The following is a 26998-nucleotide window of genomic DNA, read 5'->3' as shown; positions in this document are numbered from 1 at the left end:
CATGAGGGATGTCCTGCTCTAAACCAATACGGACAGAATGATGACACTTAACTGCAAATAATGAGGAGTTAGTCCATCGGGAGTGGTTTGATAGATAACCTACCTTAGGCAAGACCAGGTTAAGGAGCGCTAGGTAGAGGTACACTATTCACATCATGTATATGTATTCACGTCTTAGCACAATGCTGGAATTGCTCATCCTTTCCACTCTTCTTATATTGCTAATTATGCTAATCTGTTTTAGTCTACTAATAATTGCAGCACACTTATTTTATACAAGAATCGCATGGCTTCAATAAATATTGAAATGCCTTGCTGAGTATTTCGTGTGTGTTTTCTTTGGGTGTGCATGAGAGTTCAAGTGAAAAGGTTTGAGACCAGTTACCAGCATTTCCTTGGGGAGTCAGTGTTGTCATGTTCTGAGGTTGCACACACATTTGTCACCCTATAAGGTTTGGGGCTGCGGATGGTGCACTGTTGGCTAGCAGGACGATAGGCCAACATATCCTGAGGGTGTGCACGTAATCAGTCTTGCACAATCCTGACGTTTATGTTGTACTACAAACGCGCAGTTTAACCGGTGAGGTACAAGCCGGATCACAGTAGACTGTAAATTATTAATTAGTATGGCACCAATTCTTCTACGTGTATAGAGTAGTCATTTTTAGGTCTCGCCTGTCGATGCGCATGCGCATCGAGCTTGCGAGACTATTGCGGCTTAACCACTCTTTAACTAACAAGCAAGGAATCGTGGCGATTCCTTGCAGTGCCCGTGACTTTTAAGCTCAATGCGCATGTGCATTGAGCTTAAAAGCGCGTGCACATCAGTTCCCTCAGCCGCAATCGCCGTCTGTTCCCTCAGCCGCATTCCTCCGACACCTTTTGAAGTGAAGCTTAGCTTCACTTCAAAGGCCCCGGCTTCTTCACACCCACATGCCGCTCTCCCCGCTCCGCCCCCTCCCCTGCCCGCCGTGTGCATTTCTCCTACACCCCCTCCCCACAGCAATGCCCTCCGTCTGTTTTACAATTTGAAGAGGTAATCGGAGTCTCAAAGGGATAAGAGGGATATTTGGATCCATGTCTAGTGGTGAGGAAAAAAAGAGAATTGATGTCAGCGCATGCCAGTGGCGCCGCTATAGGTTCCCTCGTCTCCTGTTTCCCTCTCCTCCTCCAATCTTGCAATGATTTCTCTCTCTTAAGCTTCTCCCTTGTGTGTAGAGTTCATCTCCCTTCGGGTTCTCTCTCTCCTCTCGACCATCTGTTTCTCTCTCTCCTTTTCTCTCTCCTTTCCGCTTCTCGTTGGTCAACGATTCACTACAACCCGCTCCTCTCACACACAGGATCGCCTCTAGCTTTAGCTGCGTTCCTTTGTTTCTCACACTTGTGTGACCCCTCCTGCACTCTCGGGCCCTGCCATTCACTTCCCTCCCCCGCCTGTGTTTTCCCATAACTTCTCACCAGCAATGCTTTTCACCCCTTTTCCTCTATGCTCCTGTTCTCACGCTCCCTTCTCCGCTATCCCATGGATCTGACACCCCCCACCCCCACCCCCCCCTCACCCTTACTCCATACTTCAGCCTCCCCCTGCACACACACAGCTATGCAGTTTCAACTTTGCACCCGCGAGATTCCCCCGCCCCCAACCCCGATATCCCCAGAACACCCTTCTACCCTAGCCCCTTCACGGGTTCACACATCTCACGTGCTTTTTAACCTCACCCCTCGCCCCCCCCCATGCTCTACCTATCTCCACTCTCATTCTGCCCGCTGTCTCGTTCTCTCTCTGTCTCCACTCACAGACGCGTCTCTGCAGCCCCCCCCCGTGTTCCCTAACACTCTCCCCACCCTATCTGGGAGTTGTTCTTGGCAGCGGCGGCTGCAGCTGAATTGCAGGAATACTTTCCTTTATTTAGGAGCAGCCAGGGGTTGGGAGCGCAGCTTCTCACATCTGGAACTCATTGGCACCCATTTGGACACAATGTGTTGCCCATATATATATATTTTGATTTTTTTTTTAACTCTTTATCGGCCGCGGGCTACGAACGTGAAGCCAAGAGCCACGTGTCCGGGAGGGCGCGGGTCAGAGGTCAGGCCGTCTGACTGTCCTGTGATATCACTGAAAGACGCTGTTTGTATATTTCTTTGTGTTATTTTTGTCAACTTCCTCGTAATATAGTGGTACAATTTTGAATTTAGTGAACCAGGTCTCCCTTGGAGCAACAGGGAAGTGGGGAGTTTTAAACTCGTCACCCCTGCAGAACCGAACAAGGGGCCCTCATCCGCCATCTTAAAACCTGGTCATGGGTCAGTGCCATCTTAACTCAATGTGGCCCGCTACCAGCATCCCGTCATGTCCTATTATTCTCACTAGTACATCAGTCTGGTTTCATTGTGCACTCAGGTGCGTGGCGTTCACTAGTACATCACTATGGTTTTTTTGTATCACAATCAGGATGCCTCACCCTCAACCCCTCACCCTCAACCCCTCACCCTCACTCACCCTCAACCCCTCACCCTCACTCACCCTCAACCCCTCACCCTCACTCACCCTCACCCTCACTCACCCTCACCCTCACTCACCCTCAACCCCTCACCCTCACTCACCCTCACCCACCCTCAACCACTCACCCTCACTCACCCTCACCCTCACTTACCCTCAACCCCTCACCCTCACTCACCCTCACTCACCCTCAACCCCTCACCCTCAACCCCTCACCCTCACTCACCCTCACTCACCCTCACTCACCCTCAACCCCTCACCCTCAACCCCTCACCCTCACTCACCCTCACACTCACTCACCCTCAACCCCTCAACCCCTCACCCTCACTCACCCTCACTCCCGCTCACTCACCCTCACTCACCCTCACTCACCCTCACCCACCCTCACTCACCCTCACCCTCACTCACCCTCACTCACCCTCACTCACCCTCACTCACCCTCACTCACCCTCACCCACCCTCACCCTCACTCACCCTCACTCACCCTCACTCACCCTCACCCTCACCCACCCTCACCCACCCTCACTCACCCTCACTCACCCTCACTCACCCTCACTCACCCTCACTCACCCTCACCCTCACTCACCCTCACTCACCCTCACCCACCTTCACCCTCACTCACCCTCACCCACCCTCACTCACCCTCACCCTCACTCACCCTCACTCACCCTCACCCTCACTCACCCTCACCCTCACTCACCCTCACCCTCACTCACCCTCAACCCCTCACTCACCCTCAACCCCTCACTCACCCTGACTCACCCTCAGCCCCTCACTCACCCTGACTCACCCTCACCCTCACTCACCCTCAACCCCTCACCCTCACTCACCCTCACCCTCACTCACCCTCAACCCCTCACCCTCACTCACCCTCACTCACCCTCAACCCCTCACCCTCAACCCCTCACCCTCAACCCCTCACCCTCAACCCCTCACCCTCACTCACCCTCACCCTCACTCACCCTCACTCACCCTCACTCACCCTCACTCACCCTCACTCACCCTCACTCACCCTCACTCACCCTCACTTACCCTCACTAACCCTCACTTACCCTCACTCACCCTCACTCACCCTCACTCACCCTCAACCCCTCACCCTCACTCACCCTCAACCCCTCACCCTCACTCACCCTCACTCACCCTCACTCACCCTCAACCCCTCACCCTCACTCACCCTCACTCACCCTCACTCACCCTCACTCACCCTCAACCCCTCACTCACCCTCAACCCCTCACTCACCCTGACTCACCCTCAACCCCTCACTCACCCTGACTCACCCTCACTCACCCTCAACCCCTCACCCTCACTCACCCTCACTCACCCTCAACCCCTCACCCTCACTCACCCTCACTCACCCTCAACCCCTCACCCTCACTCACCCTCACTCACCCTCACTCACCCTCACCCTCACTCACCCTCACCCACCCTCACCCTCACTCACCCTCACCCACCCTCACTCACCCTCACCCACCCTCACTCACCCTCACCCTCACTCACCCTCACCCTCACTCACACTCACCCTCACTCACCCTCACCCTCACTCACCCTCACCCTCACTCACCCTCAACCCCTCACTCACCCTGACTCACCCTCACTCACCCTCAACCCCTCACCCTCACTCACCCTCGCCCTCACTCACCCTCAACCCCTCACCCTCACTCACCCTCACCCTCACTCACCCTCACTCACCCTCACTCACCCTCACTCACCCTCACTCACCCTCACTCACCCTCACTTACCCTAACTCACCCTCACTTACCCTCACTCACCCTCACTCACCCTCACTCACCCTCAACCCCTCACCCTCACTCACCCTCAACCCCTCACCCTCACTCACCCTCACTCACCCTCACTCACCCTCACTCACCCTCAACCCCTCACCCTCACTCACCCTCACTCACCCACCCTCACCCTCACTCACCCACCCTCACTCACCCTCACCCTCACTCACCCTCACCCTCACTCACACTCACCCTCACTCACCCTCACCCTCACTCACCCTCACCCTCACTCACCCTCACTCACCCTCACCCTCACTCACCCTCAACCCCTCACTCACCCTGACTCACCCTCACTCACCCTCAACCCCTCACCCTCACTCACCCTCGCCCTCACTCACCCTCAACCCCTCACCCTCACTCACCCTCACCCTCACTCACCCTCACTCACCCTCACTCACCCTCACTCACCCTCACTCACCCTCACTCACCCTCACTTACCCTAACTCACCCTCACTTACCCTCACTCACCCTCACTCACCCTCACTCACCCTCAACCCCTCACCCTCACTCACCCTCAACCCCTCACCCTCACTCACCCTCACTCACCCTCACTCACCCTCAACCCCTCACCCTCACTCACCCTCACTCACCCTCACTCACCCACCCTCACCCTCACTCACCCACCCTCACTCACCCTCACCCTCACTCACCCTCACCCTCACTCACACTCACCCTCACTCACCCTCACCCTCACTCACCCTCACCCTCACTCACCCTCACTCACCCTCAACCCCTCACTCACCCTCAACCCCTCACTCACCCTCACTCACCCTCAACCCCTCACTCACCCTGACTCACCCTCACCCTCACTCACCCTCAACCCCTCACCCTCACTCACCCTCACCCTCACTCACCCTCAACCCCTCACCCTCACTCACCCTCACTCACCCTCACTCACCCTCACTCACCCTCAACCCCTCACCCTCAACCCCTCACCCTCAACCCCTCACCCTCAACCCCTCACCCTCACTCACCCTCACCTTCACTCACCCTCACTCACCCTCACTCACCCTCACTCACCCTCACTCACCCTCACTCACCCTCACTTACCCTCACTCACCCTCACTCACCCTCAACCCCTCACCCTCACTCACCCTCAACCCCTCACCCTCACTCACCCTCACTCACCCTCACTCACCCTCACTCACCCTCAACCCCTCACCCTCACTCACCCTCACTCACCCTCACTCACCCTCAACCCCTCACCCTCAACCCCTCACCCTCAACCCCTCACCCTCACTCACCCTCAACCCCTCACCCTCACTCCCTCACCCTCACTCACCCTCACCCTCACTCACCCTCACTTACCCTCAACCCCTCACCCTCACTCACCCTCACTCACCCTCAACCCCTCACCCTCACTCACCCTCACCCTCAACCCCTCACCCTCACTCACCCTCACCCCTCACCCTCAACCCCTCACCCTCACTCACCCTCACCCTCACTCACCCTCAACCCCTCACCCTCACTCACCCTCACTCACCCTCACTCACCCTCACCCACCCTCACTCACCCTCACTCACCCTCACCCTCACTCACCCTCACCCTCACTCACCCTCACTCACCCTCACCCTCACTCACCCTCACCCTCACTCACCCTCACTCACCCTCACTCACCCTCACTCACCCTCAACCCCTCACCCACCCTCACTCACCCTCACCCTCACTCACCCTCACCCTCACTCACCCTCACCCACACTCACCCTCACCCACCCTCAACGCCTCACCCTCACTCACCCTCAACCCCTCAACCCCTCACCCTCACTCACCCTCAACCCCTCACCCTCACCCACCCTCAACCCTTCACCCTCAACCTCTCACTCACCCTCACTCTCACTCACCCTCACTCACCCTCAACCCCTCAGCCTCACCCTCACCCTCACTCACCCTCAACCCCTCACCCTCACTCACCCTCACCCTCACTCACCCTCAACCCCTCACACTCACTCACCCTCACCCTCACTCACCCTCAACCCCTCACCCTCACTCACCCTCAACACCTCACCCTCACTCACCCTCACCCACACTCACCCTCAACCCCTCACCCTCACTCACCCTCAACCCTCACCCTCACCCACCCTCAGCCCTTCACCCTCAACCCCTCACTCACCCTCACTCTCACTCACCCTCACTCACCCTCAACCCCTCAGCCTCACCCTCACCCCTCACCCTCACTCACCCTCAACCCCTCACCCTCACTCACCCTCACCCTCACTCACCCTCAACCCCTCACACTCACTCACCCTCACCCTCACTCACCCTCAACCCCTCACCCTCACTCACCCTCAACACCTCACCCTCACTCACCCTCAACACCTCACCCTCAACCCCTCAGCCTCACTCACCCTCACACTCACTCACCCTCAACCCCTCACCCTCAACCCTCACCCTCAACCCCTCACCCTCACTCACCCTCACAACACATATTGTGTTACAATAGGTGTCACATTTGCAAAAGATAAAACTATCTAGAGATGTAGCATAACGACCAGAGCTGCCATATAAGTCACGTAAATACAAAACATGTTGCATTCCAAATGCTATAGGTGTCACTCATCCATTTGCAAAACGAAAAATGTCAAACTCTTCTATTGCGAGACCTATTGCATTTTCAATGCTTGTTGTTTTATTCATTTTTTAGGTGTCCCTTTATTTGTTGCTCCTGATGAGACCCAATATCTGCAACTGGGTCGAAATGCCTTAAAAATGCAAACAAACTAGAGATACCCTTAATAAGTAGAAGGGTTTGGATTTCTTGGACTATGTGGATGTATACATATATGGCTGTTTGTTGAACTAAGGAACTCATGTCTATTTTGTTTTCTTGTCATTTGGCTGTTCTATTTAATATTATCGTTGTTTTGTTTGGTTCCCCTTTTTCACATGGGACACTATGCACAATGAAGAATATAAAGAATATTAGTTGATATATATTCCTATTGACAACTCTTTCATAATTTATGTTGTGAACAATACGCCTATATACGGCCATTGTTGCATTGTGTATGCTTGAACTAACTGCATCTCTAATTAGAACCATTGTTTGCTGAAAATGCTTTGTGCCCTGGTTCTTGTTGAGTAATGGCTGCCCTTGTTTTCTAAAGAACATTTGGAAAGTTGGCCTTTTTTTTACCTAACCATTTGGTGCCTGCAGCCTCTTTCCTAGGTCAGATGACTAGGAGTAACTGGCAGTTGGTCTTTGTATGTTGCTCTCAGACAGTGAGACAAAGGACCATAGTTATTGGCAGGATGGGTCCTTTCTGACTTGATGAGAGGAAGGAGCTGTCAACTACCACACTTGCACATCTCACAAGATCTGCCTGAGCACACTCACAAAGGGTTTGGTGCTCATCTATTGTGACCCCAGACAATCCGGCCAGGACAGGGGGTAGGAATTTCAAAGCACCTCTGGGGTCTAAACCTCCAGACACTTCTCCTACTTCAAATTTGGCACCAGGTATGAATATTAATAAATATTAGATACTCAGACCCAACTCTTCAGTACACCTCTGGGCCTGTGGAAGGCTCCAAAAGACTGCAGTGCTGCTCTGCAAGAAGGATGGTGTGAAATGTGCATACAAAGTTAGATGAAGCTGTCTGTGACAGCTGCAACTGTCATCTCATTAAAATGTGATGGGTGATGATGTAATGGAATGTGGGAGGCCAGTGAGGCAGTTAGTGAGAGCTGTTTGTTGACCACTGTGACTTGATGAGACCTTTCTGTGGAGAATAAATACTGACATCTACACTGCGAGTCCTGCAGTCTTTCACATGAAGCTTGTTACCGATGGCTTCTCTATTGCCCTGCTGCTTGCTGCTCTGCTGCCTGAGTAAAAGTACTGGACCTGCATCTTAAACCCAGGTCCAGTAGAGAGACTCCAAGGGCTAGTTGGATGGGCTCCTAATCAGAGCCTCAGGGACAGAAAAGGCTCCAACCGCCTAGAACCTGGACTCTGTCTGCTGTGAGTCTTACACCCCCCCACCCCCCTCCCCAAACGGTTTCAACCCTGTCCTAGACCCTTGGAAGTTGGCCTGAATTTGCTCTGACAGCCCAATGTTCTTAGGATGAAAGAAAAGAAAACATGACTTTAATTTTTCAGCAAAGCACAGAGTTTATTTACTCGATCGAGGGGGAAGCATAGACACCTCTGCACAGCTGTGACCTAAAACTGCCCATGGTACATGAGCACGAAGTGAAATGTATACTGTTTCATTTCAAAGGTGAATACGTCACATGCATAATTATTGAGATAAACTTCCAGCAGGTGACACTAGTAACCAAAGAGAATACTGTTCTACAAAAATAACTAGTCATGTGATTATAAAAGTCTGCACCTGGGGTATGATACATTTCTATGCTAGCTTGGTGTCCTTTGCTTGTCTGGTTCTGAAGCATGAGGCACTACTCCTACATGTCTGGGGTTCTGTGAAGCGTAACATCCTAGCTGACTTGCACGTCTATTCTATTCTTATCAACATATTTTATCAAACATGTTTTACCTACAAACACGGCCTGTAACCTTCACAGCTATGGTAGCTGCCTAAATATATTTCTCTAGTCTACGAAAACATGCATTTGCTTTTCTCCCTTCAAATCTTAACACTATTTTTGCTGCTTTTCATTCTGCTATTGTAGCCAGGCTAGGCCTGTATTGGTCTTTCACTACTTACATTTGTACACGTTTTCACGCTAAGGTTTGTATTGAAACATACACACTTTCTTCATTATCTACACCAGAAGTGGTACTATGAGCAGAACCGATGCAGCTTGATACATCTCTTCACATCTTTGCTTCGGAATTGCCGCAGCTCAACACAGCCCTAAGGCTGAACCTCACATCGCAGCCTGCAGTCTCCTCAGAGCCAACGCTGTATGATGCATCCTGGACGCAGGCCTTTTCATCGCATGCCCCTTGGTGATGGCATTCTTGATGACAATGCAGGATTTTGCATCGCAGCACCGCAACGTATTGAGAACCACCATTGCACGATGCATCTTCGACACAGGACTTCAAATCGCAAGCCCCTCGTCAATGAAATCCTCGATGACGACGCAGGATTCTACATTGCAGACTCGCTGCTCCACCTGAACCACCGCTGCACAACGCAATCTCGAGGAGGGACCTTGTAAAGCTCTGTAGGACTCACAATTCCATAGGATAGCCACCTATTGTGAAATGTAAAAAATGCATAATTTCACACTCCAAGCCCCAGGCACAGGAACATGTATTCCATCTGCTACTTTGACCCGCATGCCCTCACCTACACCCAACCTTCCCTATATAGCACTACACTCTATATATGTAAATTTGTGTAAATATTCATATTTATTGTTTGTAAAATGCTCTTGTAATCACCACGCAAGCTTCACATACCATGAACTCTTGTTTATGTTTAAACCGCATCTGTCATTTTGAACTGCCTCAGTGCTATGTACTGCTCTTATGTTAGGATAGCTAATCTCAATAAATACAAAATAGTACTATTCAATACAGTTAATACAAAATAGTTCCATAAAATAAATGACTGTGTCCACATAGATGGAAATTTACGTAACATAATTTACACCACCCTAAATGCTAATGGCAAATTTCCAAACGTTCATGCTGCAAGCTGAGACACAGGAACATAGTCATTTGCTCATGATCAAGGAATGTCAATGCTGAAAGTGTAGTAGGAGCCAATGTAATTCGGTTTGAAATCTGTAGTGTAAGCCCTGTGCCGCTAGGAGACCTCTTAGCTTTGGTTCTGCATGGCACCCTGAGTAGAACCTTGCTCCATAAATGATACATGCCAATATGGTGGAGGTGGGTTTTAGGAACCAGTGCAGTGATAATGCTGAGAATCTATATTGATAGGTTTCTGTAGGACCATGTATTATTCTCAACTTTCTGTAGGCTCTTGGATGAAATGTGTATTTCCTTGGATCTTCCCGCACAGAGGTTGCAAATGTTTTCTAGCCTCTTTGCTTGTGTTGGCCAATTCCATAAAGGGGCTAGCTTAAACACAGGAGCTATTGGTACATAGATGCTTTAACCAGTTAGATCGGTTCTGACTATCTTGCACGACCAGGGGAAATAAGGCCCACTTTAAGAACACTGTGCTTCAGCATCCTCCATCGCCACTTTCGTTTCCTGTACAGTGATTTCCACATATGAACGTTAGACCTCTAAGGGCCGTATGTGTCACGCACTAATGCGTTTGCAAACGCCGAAATTCATAGAATTTCGGCGTTTGCAAACGCATTAGTGCTAAATGGTATGTATCAAAGAAATCTGCGTGCAAAATATGGAATCGCAAAATTTGCGATTCCTTATTTTGAGATTGCATTTAAGGAATCGCACATTTTGCGATTCCTTAAATGCAATGTAAGAAGCATAAAAAAAATGCAAATTGGCCTTACGGAATCGCAAATTGCGAATTACTTGAAAAATTCACTTTTTTGCATTTTTCAAGGTGCAATGTGAAGCACATACATGCCCTTAGGGCATGTATGTGCGCCAAATGTGCACCCATGCTTATTTCAGGGGTGCAACAGGGTGTCCTTTGGACACCCCTGCACCCTTGAAGTTATTCTCAATTTGCGATTCTCAAACTGCGAATCGCAAATTGAGAATAACTTCCAATTCATTCCTATGGGCCTCCTGGCCCATAGAAATGAATGGGATAGTATTCCTTAATTGCGATTCGCAATTTGTGAATGCTAATTAAGGAATACTAAGCAATCGCTAAAAAATTGCGATTTTGTACATACATCCCTATTTGCGATTCTCAAATAGCGATTTCTAAAAAAATCGCTATTTGCAAATTGCAAATCAGGTTGTTGATTCATATGGCCCTAAATACACTATTTGCCATCTATAGTCTATCTTTATATATCTGCTATATATGGCAACTCGCTTGCTTTCTACTGACAGACTGGAAAGGAGTCCTCTGAAGTAGCACAATTTATCATACTGCACAGGTAAAATGGAGGGAGGCGTCCATCCTAGTACGGGCATCTTTACATTTTTTTTTTCTGTACCAGTAACCACAGGAATTCTGCTTGTACCCAACTGCAGAAAGAACGAGCTTCTCTTTCAGTTGCTGGTGGTTTAAAAACAAATACATCCACTATGAAAGCACTGGACATCAGATACAAACTTCCTTTCAGAAGTGACCGTTTATTGTATTTTAGCCCATTGTGGTGCAAATGGTCTATAAGAATAGTGAGCTGCAGATAGGGAAACACTATATCCGTAGCCTGACCTTGAACTGGCTCTATCAGGCTATGGGGTGACCCCAGATTTCACTGTGACCTTGAAGCTTTTGTTTGGCTTAATAGCGCACTGCCACACCATTATAAACCAAGAGGCAAGTAAATAGTTTAAACTGTCTAGATTGACTTGATTGGTGTATCCTTACACATACATGAACAATATGTGCTCAAATGGGACTTCACATGGGAAAAGCGGCCAACGGAGAGAACTGGCTTTGATCTTATGCTAATTACTGTGCGATGTGAGGCCTAGAGTTGATTTTAGAAGCTCATTTTGTTTTTTTTCTATTTATGTTCACAGGAAAGCTTTTCAAATCCAAAGACTTGCCTTTGATCGTAGAGTTCTTTTTGATGTTCTATAAAGATAAGCCGATAGACTGGCTTCTGGACCATATACTGTGGGTCAAAGTGTGCAATCCCGAAAAGGACGCGGTGAGTACCTTCTGCTTTTTTGTGTTCACAACAGGCGCAGTGACCAATTAAGATCAGGTTGCCTTTAGGGTGTACATAAAATAATAAAATTAGAAATGGAAGATACAATTAGCACAAAATCTTGTTTGCGCTTTATTAAGTCCTACTTGTTGCAAACGGTCACTTACTGCAAAACGTACAAACATGTAGTGGCCAGAATGAGATAAGTTTAGTGTGCCTATCAGGACTTGTTACCACCCATAGGAAGCAGCATACCCATCAATTATAGACCTTGATTAGTGTTAACTAAAGCTACACCTGACTTGCCCTGGAGCTGCTTACTTTACCCTGGGCTAAGAAGTCGGCAAGGCGGCATCTGGAAGCAAACAGGGCTCTGTAAATCCTGTTTATTTTCCGTAAGTTCTTCTAGTCTTCCCTAAAACCCCAAAAGTATGGACTGGAATGCAGCTCGATTAATTAGGAGTGCCTGAGATGAATTCAAGCATTGCCGCCATCACTTTTTGTAATATTGGCTGATAAGACCGCTGCAACAACTTTTTATGTATATGTAACTATGCAGTGAATGTCTGCTTCACCACATAGTCATGAATGGCTGACCACCTTTTGTAATACCAATACCAGTAAAATGCAGCAAAGCGCTTGTCCAAGGGCATTTCTTGACTTGTATCTTCTCTGTGTACCAAAGTTTGTAGTCTGTTCTGGCACTCATTGGCGTGCTGATCAGCAGCAGAAGGCTTGACCTATTGTTTTTGTCACTGCTTTAATCCATGTACCCACATTTTTGACAGTTTTTTGGTGGCCACAGCACGGAAAAGTGTGCAAGGACCTAAATCTCTGAACAGCAATTTTACTGTTACTCTAATCAGTTTGAGAAACTGTTCCTTCATTGCTGGATTTGTTTTTTCATAAATTGGGACTAGAGATTCAGTAACCTCTGTGGGTTCCAGGGGGCCTCTTCGAATACTTATCTATTGTACAGGTCAGATCCCTAACTCCCAGAATCTGTGAACTCTGCTTCAGAAGCATGGACTATTACTCCACCGATATCTGTTGTCAGCTGATCCCAAATATCAACAGTTCAGGTTTATTTCCAGATTTTAGGAGAAAGGTTTATTAAAGGCACTTCAAGATCTCATAGCAAAATAGAAATCTTGTTAGCTTACAGTGATGCTTCCCACATTGAAAATGATTGGATGAGGTGTCCGGGTATTGACTTGCAGCTTATGGCCGCTCATGGTTGTATCTACCACAGTGATGTTTGAGAACGTTGTAAATCTATCTCAAGCAAAAAACAAGGTTCATGGGTTTGCTATTGTGTCTTACCATAATATTTTTTAAAGCACAACTGTCCCCATTAGCAATGTTCCCATGGTGCTGTTTGGATAGCAGTGGTTGAAACTAACATGAGAACACAGCTGCGGTGGATTATTTCTCAAGATCTTTCAACACCTTTTGTTTTACTGTGGTCTAGATTGTGAGAGCATTTGCCAATTTTCTACTGTGTGTTCCCTTCTCCTATTGTTTGAGGCTCACCTAGTAGTTATTTGTTCTTCCTCTTATTGTCGAGGTCCTCACATTCCACTGACTGCAAGTATGCAGAGATGGGAAATGTGCATCATGTCTTGGACTTTGTATATGGTATATGGTGTGTATATTAGCCTTTTCAGATTTCCTATTTTTACTTTCAATAAATCAGTGCAGTGTTGAGGTTGGCTGTTTTTAGCCTTCCATGCATCTGCCAGCAGCAGGTGCTACGCAGGGTCCAAAGAACTGACTCTTTGATGCTTCCCACTATTCCAAGGAATAGTAGGATGCATGTTGTGCAAGCTTTTATGCCCAATACTCAGTTGCCCAGCAAGAATGCCAAGGGCCCAAGTGCAAATAAGGAAATTAAGCCTCCTGAGTACTTGTTGGTTAGTACAAAACTGAAAGAATCTGGGTTCAGTGGGTCCTCCAGGTCTCTGGGTACCGGGGCCACTGCAGCTGCTGCACCATTGATAACTACACCTCTCCCCTCACTTCTACTTAATGCCATTGGCTAATCAGCCATATCTTGTTACACATATGGTTATGTGTATTGCAACAGGCTTAATGTGATAAGAAAAAAAGAATTCGCTCCAGAAAAATAATATACACAACTACCTAATGGTGCCAAATATAGTAAATTCCCCATAGGTCATTCTTTTGAGTTCAATAAAAGTTTCTTAAGCAAAATACAAAAGGTATCATTACATGCTACAGCAAAAGAGTTATGGGGATGGGTGGGGAATAAGGGGAAAGGAAAGAAAGAAACATCCGAAGACATAATATACTCGATGGAAATACAACAAACTTATCATGGGCAATAATAAGCAAAAAGAAGGAACAAAGTAATTATACATGAAAGCAAATGCAAGTATGGGTATGCAGGTAGTAGTGTTAAACAAAGGAAAAGGAATGACAAGGGCATCAAAGAGGTTTAGAAACCTCCTGCTGAGCAGGCTGTGGAGAAAAGGAACGAGTTGCACATGTATCCAAAAACAGTATAACAGGAAGCCATTAGTCTACACGTTTAGCTGCCATCTGAGCAGAAAAGACAAAAGCAGTATCCAGCCTGTGATTGTGGCACACATTATTCCACCATGCTTTGAAAGAAATAGTATATGCAGACTTCCAGTTGATAGTAATCTGTTGGAAAGCAACAGCCAATAACAAATCAACAATACGGACATTAAGAGCAGTGCCGTCCCAGCAAGGGGAAAGGCTTCCAAAAAGAGATGAGTGGGAGACAAGTGAATAGAGGTGTGAAAAATAACATTAATTTGAGCCCACACCTGCAACCAAAAGGCAAGGACATCCTTGCAGAGAAATAACGTATGGAACAGGGTGGCTTTGGGCAGAGAGCAAGACCAGCAGAAATCTGGAGTAGAAGAGAATCCTTTGTTGAGGGTAGAAGGGGTATGGAGCATTCGATTATAAATGAAAAACATTGATTGCGTTAAAGACGCTGCCCTGGAGGTTTTACGAACCTTTGTCCAGATCTTGTCCCAAAAAGAAACCGGCCAAGATATGGAGAGATCATGTTCCCATTGCTCCTCCACTTTAGACTTGGGCCTGGGAATGGTATGTGCATGAAGATGTTTGTATAAAGCAGAGGCTGTAGAACAAGCTCGCAAGGCGGAGTGGAATTGAAGTGAGGGATCAGGAGGAGTAGGGGAAAATGGAGATGGCGCCTGCGTAAGTGTTGTGTAGACCTCCATGACTGCCGCTTTGAGTAAAAGATATTTAGGAGCAAAAGACAAGGGTAAAGCAAAGGTAGAGCATAAGGTATGAAAAGGTAAAAAGGTGGAATGAGAAAAGAGTTGTGAAATCCAAATCAAACCTTTGGACCTCCAGGATTTCCAATAAAAGGGTTTACCATGAATCAAAAGATATTAATTATGCCAGATAGTGGTTGAGAGAAAGGCAGCAACAGTCGTAGGAGGTGGAGGACAAGAAGATAGGAGGAGTTTGACAGTGAATTTATGAATGGGAGTAGGAATCGAGGAGGGTTTGCGGGAGAAAGAAATGTACTCAGCAAAGGAGAAGGGGGAGAGGAAGAGGCGCTCAACCTTAGTCCATAAGGGGCAGGGTGAAATAGGGTCCTGCAACCAAAGGGAGGCTTGACGTAGCAAAAATGCCTTCTGATAAGCTGGGAAATCAGGAAAATTAACCCCACCTTCTGAAGCAGGGCGAATAAGTCTAGCAAGAGACATTCTAGATCTCTTGTTTTGCCATAAAAAGGAGGAAAGGATAGAATTAATCTTCTTAAAAAATGTGGCTGGGATAGGGACAGGGATATTAGAAATTGTATAAAGAATAATGGGGGACAACATCATCTTAATAGTGTCTAAACGGCCCCACCAGGACAGGACCAGGACAGGTAGAGGGGATGCCACCTGGTTGTAAGATCAGAGATCTTCTGAGTGCATTTAGTCAAACATAAAGAGACAGTTTCAGGGATGGAAGGGGTAATGTGCAAACCTAAATACTTAATGTGAGAGGGACTCCAAGTAAAATTAGATGCGGTGAAATCAGGTTTAAAAGTAAACTTCGTCAGGGGCAGAATTTTGCATTTAATAGAAGACTCCGCAGTCTGATATCCGTGAATATTGGGGTTTTGGCGAAGTTTGGATAGGAAAGGTTCTAGGGCAAGATTGAAAAGAAATGGGGAAAGGGGACATCCTTGGCGAACTCCTCTACCTAGGTCAAAGTAGGGAGAAATGTGGCCGTTCGCATAAACAGCGGCTCGAGGGTGAGAATATAACAAGGAGACTAAAGAAACAAATTTGGGGCCAAAACCAAACCAATCGAGAGAGTGGAAGAGATAAGGCCATTCGACCCTATCAAATGCCTTCTCGGCATCCAAGGCTATCGCTGCAAGGGAGTGTTGGAAATGGGAAGATTTCGATAAAATGTTAAATAAAAGTCTGGTATTGTCAGTGATATATAACGGCCTTTAACAAAACCAGATTGTTCTTCGCCTAAAAGATCAGGAAGTAAATGATCTAGCCTGATCGCCAATGACTTAGCAAAGAGTTTGTAATCAATGTTTACGAGGGAAATGGGCCTGTAATTTTTGCAGTGTTGCACATCTTTCCCGGGTTTAGGTATTAAACAAATATGTGCGTCGGAAAAGGTCCCTGATGAGGCGCCAAGTGCAGCAAAAGTGTTCAGAAGGGAATGTAATTTGGGAATCAATATCTTAGAGAAATGGAGGTAGAACTCAACGGTAAAGCCGTCAGGGCCAGGGGCTTTGTTGAGTTTGAGACGCCGGAGCGCAGTAAACAATTCTGTCTGTGAAAAGTCAGCCTCTAAAGAGGAAAGATCAAGAGGAAAGTGTGCAGGCTTTTGGATATTCGAGAAAAAATGTGTAAGAGATTGAAGGGAAGGTTGGGTATCAGAGGTGTATAAAGTTTCATAAAAGCTGGAGAATGTAGCAAGGATATCGGCATCCTTGTGTTGCAAATGAGCGTCAGTGTCAAAAACAGATTCGATATTCACTTTATTATGTTTTACCTTTAAATAATTAGCAAGGATTTTCCCAGCTCTATTCCTACCCCCATAGAACTTGGCACTTGATTTAAGCAAATAAAGGGAAGCATCTTCCGTGGACTTGGTATTGTATTTCATTTTAGCAGAAACTAAAGCTGTCAGACTATCTTAGGAATGAGAAGTGAAATAGGCGTGTTCCAATCGTTTAATGTCATCAAGGAGACTTTTAGTGAGTTGGCGAGCAGCTCTACGTTTTTTTGCGACAAAGCCAATAATAAAATCACGCGCAGCTGCCTTAAAAGCGTCCCAAACTATTTGTTTGGAAATGGGTGGGACTTCATTTAAAAGAAAAATTCATCAAAGAAGGCAATGAAGGAGGTGGAAAATTTAGGATCCAAAAGAAGGGCATTATTAAAACGCCATCTCCTAGGTCCATCAACCTTAGGGAGTACATCCAAGCTAACTACAACAGGGGCATGGTCCGAAAGTAAAATGGGACCAATTTCAGCTGCAGTAAGCGTTTGGGCAAGGTTGTGTGAAACGAATATGTAGTCTAATCGTGATTGGGATCGATGTAGTGGAGAGTAAAAGGTAAACTCCTTTAGGGTCGGGTTACAAATTCTCCAGGAGTCGACAAGTTTATGTTGAGATATTGCTTGGGCGAAAAGCTTATGTGATTTAGTGGGGATATAGGTAGCGGTAGAGTTCCTATCTATAAACGGGTCCAGGGATTGATTGCAATCTCCAGCGAGAATAAAATTATCATCCATAAATTGGGTGATACGTGGAGAAAAGTCAGCCCAAAAAAGGGGTTCGCCCGTGGTGGGTCCATAGACATTAAGGAGCGAGATTGGAACACCTCTAAGAGATAGTCTGACATGGGTCCATCTGCCATTAGTATCAGATTCTTGGGAAAGGACTGTAAAAGGAAGAGATCTGCAGCATAGAATTGCAACACCATTTCGTCTACCATTACCTTGCGAATAAAAGGCTTCACCCACCCATCCCCTCTTAAGCTTAGCTGACTCTACATCAGAAAGATGAGTCTCTTGAAGAAAAGCAATATCGATATTCAATTTGGCAAGGTGCGACAAAATACGTTGACGTTTGATTGGGGAATTTATACCCTTAACATTCCATGAAATTATATTTAAGGACTTGACATATACATTAAATCAGTAAATAAAATGTAAATAGAGCAAGAGTAACAACCCATGAATAAGAAGAAGGAGAGAGATGAGAAATACTGAATAAGAAGTAAGAAAAGATAGTGGAGGAAGGGATAAACGAGAGTGAAAGAAGATGCGGAAGGAAAGAGTAATGCATAAAGTTGAGGAAGATTCTGAAAAAACAGAATAAGAGGGTCGAGAGGAATAGGATATACATAATCATAAAGAGAAGGAAGAAACAAAGGAGGAAGCAAGGGAGAAAGGGAACAAAAATCGTGCAATGAGAAATATCAGTCATGGACACACAGAGGAAAAAAGATACAAGGGAAAAAAGACAAGTCAGAACAAAAAACGGAGGGAAGAAGCATGCAAGTAACATACCTACAAAAAAAGAAAACAAGAAGGAATCGGGGAGGGTCAGGGCCACACGGATGAGGGGACACATCCAGGGTTAACTCAGCGGGAAGGCAGGGAAACATCTTGGAATAAGGCAAAGAACATCCTGCATGGTAAAAAAGGAGAGAGCGATAAGAGGAACCATAAACAAAGATAAGAACCTAAAAGAAAAACAGTAGTAACAACAGTGCAATTTGGAACGGAAACAGAACGAGAACAAAAACTAGTCAAAGTGAAGATTAAACATCATGCAACCGTAAGACGAAAGAAGAAAACATGTGAGAGGTCAATCAATGAGAAAACAATTCAACCAGGAGCAGAGGAAGAGGACCCAGAAGCATCCATGGCAGATGTCTTGTGGGCATTAATAAAGCTTTGCAGGCGTACTGGATCCTCATAAGTAGTGGTCTTGTTATTATAGGTGACTTTAAACAAACAAGGGTGATAGAGGCCATATCTTGCTCCCATTGAGCGTAGGTCATCTCTCAAGTTCAAGAATGCCTTTCGGCAATTTGCTGTAGCCTTTGCGTAATCCTGGGCAAAAAATAAGGTGGAGCCGGACCATGACAACTTGGGAGCCGCTTTGGCAGCCGTCAAAACCTTCAAAAGATCTGTATATTCCAGGAAGTAAAGAATGACTCCCCTTGGTCTTTGTGAGGAGGAAGCCGTCAAGGGCAAGCGCCCTAGCCGATGAGCACGTTGTAAATTGAGGGTTGTTCCTTCTGGAAGACGAAGCACTTTAGGAAGAAAGGAAGTGAAGAAGGTGATTGGATCAGAACCTTCAAGTCCCTCCGCCAGGCCGTAAATGCGAAGGTTATTGCGTCGATTTCTGTTTTCCAACTCCTCCACCTGTCTCTGAAGGTTGGATACTTGAGAGTTCAGATTCGTTACTGTGGAGCAAGTTTCCTGGAGAGATGTAACAGAACGCTCAACAGAAGAGACCCTTGTGTCAATCTGTGACCAATTATCAGTATGCGCCTGGAGTTTGACATTGGTCTCTTCCCTAAAGGGACGCAAAGTTCTAATTTCTTCCAAGAAAGGCCGGAAACATCTTATCTCATCCAATAAAAGTTCCATGGAAACACCAGAGGATCGTTTAGGTGGTGAAGGGGGATCCTTTTTTAGCCTTTTAACGTTGGTCTTCGCCGGGGCTGGCTGTGAAGATTGTGAAGACTCCATTGCTATGTCAGAGCCAGAGGAGGCAGTAGAATCCTCTAATTTGGAGAAGGCTGCAAAACCTTAGAGTTTTTCACAAAAGCAACCTTAGATGTGGAGGGCATGCGTAGTGAGGACTTAAGCCTGCCCATAAAGGGGACAACAAAGCGTTACAATCATCAAGGAAAAATAGGTGCCAAATAGACACTAAAAAAGCTTCATGGAGAGTGAAGTCCACGTATTGTTAAAAGCGGCTCGCTAGAAAAAGTGCCTGGCACATGCATACGCTTACCCACTGAGGAAGAGAGGACTAGAGCTGCCAAAATACTTCACAGTAAGGTGACGTTGTAATCCTGGGCCCAGCAAAGGCGAACACAAAAGCCTGAGCGCAGTTGCAGAATATACAAGCGCAGAAGACAATTGCAGCAAGGCGGGAGACAGATGAGGTCCTGGGATAGGAACAACAGCAACCGGCTCGAATGAGGAGAATAGAAGGATGACCAGATGAGCGTAAAGCTGAGCCCTCTGCTTCAAATGAAATGAAATGCAGCGCTGTTTATTTGTGATAGGAGCATAGGCTGTGCCAGTTGTGACAGAGCGGACAATGAGGTGGCCCACATATCAATATCCACGAAATTCTGCCCAAAAAGCTAAAGGAAGGGCGAGCAGCTTCACAAAATGGCGGCAAACAATATACATGAGGTGGCATAAAGTGAGCAACTTGAAGCAAGCACGAGTAAAAAAAAAAAAAAAAAAAAAAATGCTCCTATTTGTATGAAAAACAGTCACGAGAAAAAGCGGGAAAATGCGCTTTGTAAATGAGGCATATTACCGGCAAGGTATCCAAATACCGGCAGTAGGGAGAAGCGCTAAAAGCGCATCGGCGGGCAGACAAAATGGCGGCCGTAACATCGGCCGGGATCCTGAGGCGAGCGTCTGAAGAAATTCCCGTCGTGGATTCACTAAAAGGGCTTCGGAGCAGCGCCGCGATATCCAGAAGCGGTCCGGTGCTCAATCATGCCGCTTAAGCAGGAGAAGGTAGGCATAAAGCAGTATAGTTCCCAAAGCTGCCACGGAGCCTCACCCCAGCGCCGCCATCTCCGATGAGCGCTAAGCCACGCCCCCCCCATAGTTCACTCTTCATGATGGTCCTGGCATCATTTAATCAGGTGAGTAATTTTTTGACTCAGACAATATGGCTTGACATGATGGCTGGCATGACTTGGTTGTCTGGTATGATGCGTGGAGTGTGACAAGAAAATATTTTGGGCTCTCGTACAAATAATTTTAAAATAGCTTTAAAGCAGGGGAGTTAAAAATGATGCATGATGGCAACCACAACGACTTAGAATGCTACAGCTCTTTGACTGATTGGTTGAAGGTGACACATACATGATAGTCAGATATTGAAACCTCCTGTAAGGGCGCAGACATTGGTCGATGGGGGATTGCCACACCCAGTGTGGCTACGCATTTCCTTATAAGCAAGCACCCCAATTCCACTCCACCTCACAATAGCTGCCACTATTAATAATCACGCCTGTCGGTGGGTAATCATATTTCATTCCCATGAACCCAGAGCCCCCTTTTGATTTCGCAGATATTGCTCTGTCCCTTATATCCCACATTTTTCCACATAGTTTACTCTCCTATTTTGTATCCAACTTCCCTCCTTCATACACATATGAATACACAAGGCCAGTAGGGACACCTGTATGAGCCTTTCTGATACTGGAATAGTATCAAGCTGGCATCGAAATGCGTGTTGTTATACCTTTGAAAACCAATAAAAAGATTTCAAATAACAATGATGCATACTGTAAGTGTGTTGTTGTAGGTGAGTAGAGTAGAAAGGAATGCTTGGAAATGTGAGCAGAAGCTGCAGTAGCCTATTCTGTTAAATAAGGTCATTTTCTTTCATCAATACAAGCAACATCTTTTCTATGGGAGAACGGCTAAAGTGTTGCTGAAAAGTGTGAAATAAGGAGATGCTGTGTTATTCCCCATAAAGAAGAAGAGTTAAAAAGTGAAAGGCTTAATTTTTCTTTCTAAAGCAGGAGAATGTGGAGTTGGGAAAGTCTACTTTGTTGTCCGTGGCCCAGAAGGGCTTCGCAGGTTGCATTATTCCCCATTGAACAGAAAGGCGGGAAATTGAGAGACTGCATTGTTTTCTGTGTAGAACAGAGTGCTGGTAAAGGCTAAAGAGGTACAAAAGGGGGTGGTGATGGACGGAGCATCTGAACCAATCAAACACTCACACCCAGTCAAAAGATCTGGGTTTGATCCATCACCGTTCTTCAGCCCACTCTGCCACCCCAGTTCAGACATGGCTATATACAAATCAGTCTGACCCTGTGCCTCATGGGAACAGTCCAGCCCGAACTACCAAGCCATGCCTTCCCTGGACCGGAAACAAGCTTCCGAGGACCGGTTTCTGGCATTACAGCCGTCTTCAGCCCGGCTTGCTTGAATCCAGTGGCAAAGTGAGCAAGGGACTGACGTCTGAGCATACCCTGCCACACTTATGGCGGCCAAAGCGGTACAAAAGGGTAAAGGCTAAAGAGTTCCCTGTAGAATAGAAGTAAGGTAGAATAAGAGAAGTCTGCATTTTTCCCTCAAGAATATGCGAGGTTTGGAATATGCGAAGGTTGTAATTTAGACCACATTGGGTATTACTTCTCAGAAGCAACACAACCCTCCTCCTCCTCCCCTGCTCACCCTGAGACTGCTGTGCTGAAGACTTTTCCATTCCCAACAGCTGCCTCTCTTTCTGTTCACAGTATTCTGAAATGACCCTGACTTCATGCATAACAACGAATCAGCTCCATGTTGCCTGCAGATTACCTACCTGTATGTCTATTGTATCACTGTGTCTTGTGGTTGAAAAATAAAAAAATAATAACTAATCAAAGATTGGTCAAAGCTCAGTTACAGAAGAAAATGGCAGTATACTTATGAAACAACTGTATATTTTAAACGTTTGGACTGCTGTACAAGGAAAAGACAAATTGTATTCAAACTGCCATCATTGAGGTGTTGAAATGAGTATGTTGTTCTTCAGTCAGACAAAGGCAGTGATAGTAACATAATACAATATTAATTTATGTTCATAAAGTTATGTATATACACACTGTATAATGGTTACAGATATGTTATAGGAATGAGACCAGAGCTATTGTTAAAGCACCCAAAAACCACTGGAGTATACCAGTTATACAAACTATAACTTGTGCTCCCGTCATGCACATCTTAGACAAATCTCTTTACAATCCCTCATTTTCATTGGATGACCAATTTGAGAACACTAATAACATTTTGTGCAGGCAGTGAGCTGTACAATATTATATTGGGTTATTAGGCAATAATGTTGCTTTACAAACTAAAACAATTTGGACATGTATACAAGGCGCATAAAAACCTATTTGTTAACTTATGACAACGTCGCTAGGACATAACGGTTTTCTTGAACGTTTCAAAGCTCATTTTTAGGAACTATTACTTTGAATGAATGTCACACCAGTGATCTAATCGAATGTATTAAAGAGAAACACTTCCAAATGTTGAAGAAAATAGCCCTATATGAATTTTAAGGGCCCACTATGATATTTTTCATGATTTACGTACTAAATCATTTGATGTTTTGACTGATGCCAGAGCTTTTACGGCTATGGCTCAGCTGTCTATGAACTTGCAGGCTTTCCCACCTCTAGCAAAGCCATATTTTCCATCATGTCAGGGGGTCTTCATGCTAGCTGAAGGTCCCTCCAAAGAGGAACAGAACAACAGCATGAGCACGATGAGCAGCTGGTGCTCATCGTGGGTGAACAGGAGGTTGGCCTACTAATTATGCCATAAAATTCATCAACTTTAATTTGATTGAGTAATTTAGTGGCTTGTGCTTGATTTTCCAATACACATGATTGTATACAGGGCAAGGCCATTGACGTTGGATTCAGTTTTAACTCTGGTTCTGGTACACCAACTATAATTCAGTAGGTTTTGCATACTCACATTTGCAGAGTACTGTCTTGTTGGTCTCCGCACCTATGGGAATTATTGGTATTTTATTCATAATTTTCTCAATTGAGAATGTTTATGCTTGAAGTGCTTTTGTTATTGGGAGTACTACATCATTGAGCCATAGTGAAAAAAACACGTATTTTATCAAGCGCTGAGCACTATTTTGTGTCTGTAATATTTAAGCATGTGTTTCTGCTGTATAAATAATACTGTATAACACTATTCCAAGATGGCAGAATAGCACCCCTTTTTGGAGTGCTGGAACTGTTGAAGCTGTTGTTTATTGTGAGGGTATCAACCCAGGCGGCAATAAACAATTCTTGCCCACATAAATAGTGATAGGACACAGTAGACCAACCCACCTCCGTAAATTAGTGTAGTTTCTTTTATTTAAACAAAGTTCATTAAAAAGCAATGACAAAAATGTTTTTTTAATTAAAAGCAAGCATGTGGAGACATGCAATACATACAAACAATAGAATGAAATACAAAATAAAAATGAAACTATAACAATCACAGTTTCATAAAGACATAAAATTAGTTCCTGAGTCAAACATAGATAAGTATTGGGTCGACGCGCGTTTCGGCGACCAGCGCCTTCTTCAAGACAAACAAAACTCTCGGGTTCCTAAATGAAAAACATAATTAATAATCCGCACAAAATAATCAATTAAAAATTAAACAATTTTGTTTATACAATCAGTTAATACATTATTCCAAACATCTGTCATATTATGACATCTTATTGACTATCAGAGCAACCTAAACGGAAGTGGGAGGTTAAATGAGGCCCTAAATAATAAGCAAGAAAAACAATTATATGAAAAGCTGTTGTTTATGTCAACTACATTTGTTTTAAAGTACACTGGTGTCTGCTTGAACGGTACCCATGATCCCGGCAGAGGTGCGGCTGATACCCTTCAGGTGTATTGCTGATTACAGTTTGGTTTGCACGGCAGCTCCGGATTGCGCAATTCATGAACCATCGTCTGGTTCCACTGAAGCAATTCTTGAGTTATCTGTACCCAGTAACATATGTGCCAAGATTTTCGAAGAAGAAAATGGGAGATTTTAAAAAACATATTCGGGAGAATGTATTTCCCCATTAACTTCTACAGAAACGGAAGGAATTTCGGGCAGGAGACAGGCAAGTTAACGCAATTGTTTGCTTCAAAAATTGAGTCTCACGTTTGAATAGAGCCTATTAGTATGGATGCAGTAAATGTGTTTTGCCATAGAATTATTTTGTTGCAGAACCCTCACAAATGGATGCACTTTATTTTTTAAAGTGAACATTTTGCAATTTCCTTGTAAAATACCATGCCTTTAGAAAGGATTTTGATATGTTGTTTTTATTTGATTTACAGAAACACTGTGACAGGCAAAAGGCGAATCTGAGAATCCGATACCGGCCATCTCTCTTTCAGCATATGGGGACACATTCTTCACTGTCTGGGAAGATACAGAATTTAAAAGTAAGAATATTTCTAGTTTGTAGAACAAGTAAGTTCTGTTTTATCTTTTAAAACGACGAAGCATTTTTCTGGCATCTTGGACATGGATTTTTGTCTTAAAGGAAAATTCAGTTTTTGTGGTAACAAGATCCAAACGTTTCATTTTCTTTGACTAAAATCACAGTTCATGTTAAAGAGAAGAGACTTTGAGGGATTTTATTATCCTCAAATCAGGGAAAAGTTGCGCATCCATCATGATGGTAGTTTATTGTAGCAGCGTTAATTGATGTAGAACGCGTCTTTCATTATGCGCAATCGCACAAATTCCAAATCTTTGCCCCTAAAAGTCACTATTAGTGGTTTCAATGTTTAAATGAGCCTAGGAATTGTGGTCATGCAGAAGAAGGAATGCAGGTGGTATTAATGTAACGTGGGTAGGGCTACAAAGTCTTTCCTTCACAATACGAGCTGTCCTTGCACAGTACTAATTTGGATGGATATAGACTCAAAAGAGATGTGTCAACAACACCCTCCACAAGACGGCAATATTTCCTTAAACCTAAGTTTTACAGTCAATTCAAATATAGCTCACTTTACTCTGGCCCAGTTCATAGGTGCTACGGACATTTGTGGTACACGAGTTTGAACAAGCTTGATCTTTAGCTGAAAGATTGTCTCAATAAAAGGGTTTTGATAGATTTTGTAGAGGGAGAGTATTACATTTTTCCCCCCGCAACACCAGATAAGCTTCTGCATTCTTTGTAGTTGACAACATGAAAGGCTGTGTCAGGCCTGCATGATTTGAATATGTGGTCTGCTGCTTTACACACAGACTTCATTCAGGCTCCTAACTGCAACCAGCTACTTGATTTCACTCCTGCTCAAAGGCCAGCTCCAGATATTCCATTCTTCCTGGTGTGGGCTCAAGGAACCCCAAAACGTTAGACACCCCGTTAGACACCCCAAAGTGTACTTCAATCAGAATGCCCACAATTCACTGGATTGAAGATGGGTTAAACCTCAGTTTCATGAGGCAATATGTCCCCGAGCTAAGACACTTCTCAATACATCAAAATAGCAGAACTACTGTCAGCTATGTACATGGGCCCAATCAATAACTGAGGTCTAGATCAGTGAAGTTGTTAAAGAATTTAATTACAAAATTAAAAAATTAGTCAATCCAGAGTCAGTGCCATAAAGTCTGTAAGTAAATAGGGCAATACAGAAAAAATTCCCAAGTGGGCAGCAGAATCGAGAGAGTAACGGACAGCATCCCTAATAGCACAGGAACGTCTCTGGTTCACCTCCCAAAATCGAGGGATTTTATAATTTTTTTTGGGGCATTTGAAATTAACAGAACTGCAGAATCACTGTAGTTTGAGCAAATGTGTCTTTTCATCAGCAAATCAGAGTACAGTAAGAGTAAATGTCATATTGCCATAACACCTAAACACTATACCACTACATGTTTAATTATTCTGTCTCGTCTAAGATAATATCATCCGAAAACGCTAGAACAAACTAGATACATAAACAACAGTGTATTATATGAATGAATAGGGTGCAGTAATCTTCTGGAAGGATCTTGAAGAAAGAGTTGGAGTTTTTTGACTGAACTGAAGAAAGTTCCTCTAAGAAGAGTGAACATGACAATGGAAATACACAAATAATAGCGTACTTGGCTCTGTGCTGCACAAATGCAGGCAGTGAGATGTTGGGGGTGGACATAAGTGTGGCAAGAGTAACATCTATCTTGGACCAGATGGCGTTCAAGCCACGCATTTCTATTCATCATAGAGAATGTATTTCAAAGACAACT

The 26998-nt window shown here is 45.2% G+C and overlaps 1 protein-coding gene across 1 annotated transcript in view; it reads left to right on the top strand.

Annotated features, from left to right (window-relative positions):
- MGAT4D (MGAT4 family member D) overlaps positions 1 to 26998 on the top strand; it is a 707335-nt gene that overhangs the window by 537936 nt on the left and 142401 nt on the right. The window contains exons 9-10 of the mRNA XM_078676855.1: positions 11842 to 11972; positions 25093 to 25200. Of these exons, the coding sequence (XP_078532981.1) occupies positions 11842 to 11972; positions 25093 to 25200 (239 nt within the window). The remainder of the gene's footprint in view (positions 1 to 11841; positions 11973 to 25092; positions 25201 to 26998) is intronic.

This window comes from Lissotriton helveticus, chromosome 2_1 (assembly GCF_964261635.1).
Source record: "Lissotriton helveticus chromosome 2_1, aLisHel1.1, whole genome shotgun sequence".
NCBI lineage: Eukaryota > Metazoa > Chordata > Amphibia > Caudata > Salamandridae > Lissotriton > Lissotriton helveticus.
The sequence above is the reverse complement of the archived record's forward strand: the minus strand, read 5'-3'. Positions and strand labels throughout refer to the sequence as shown.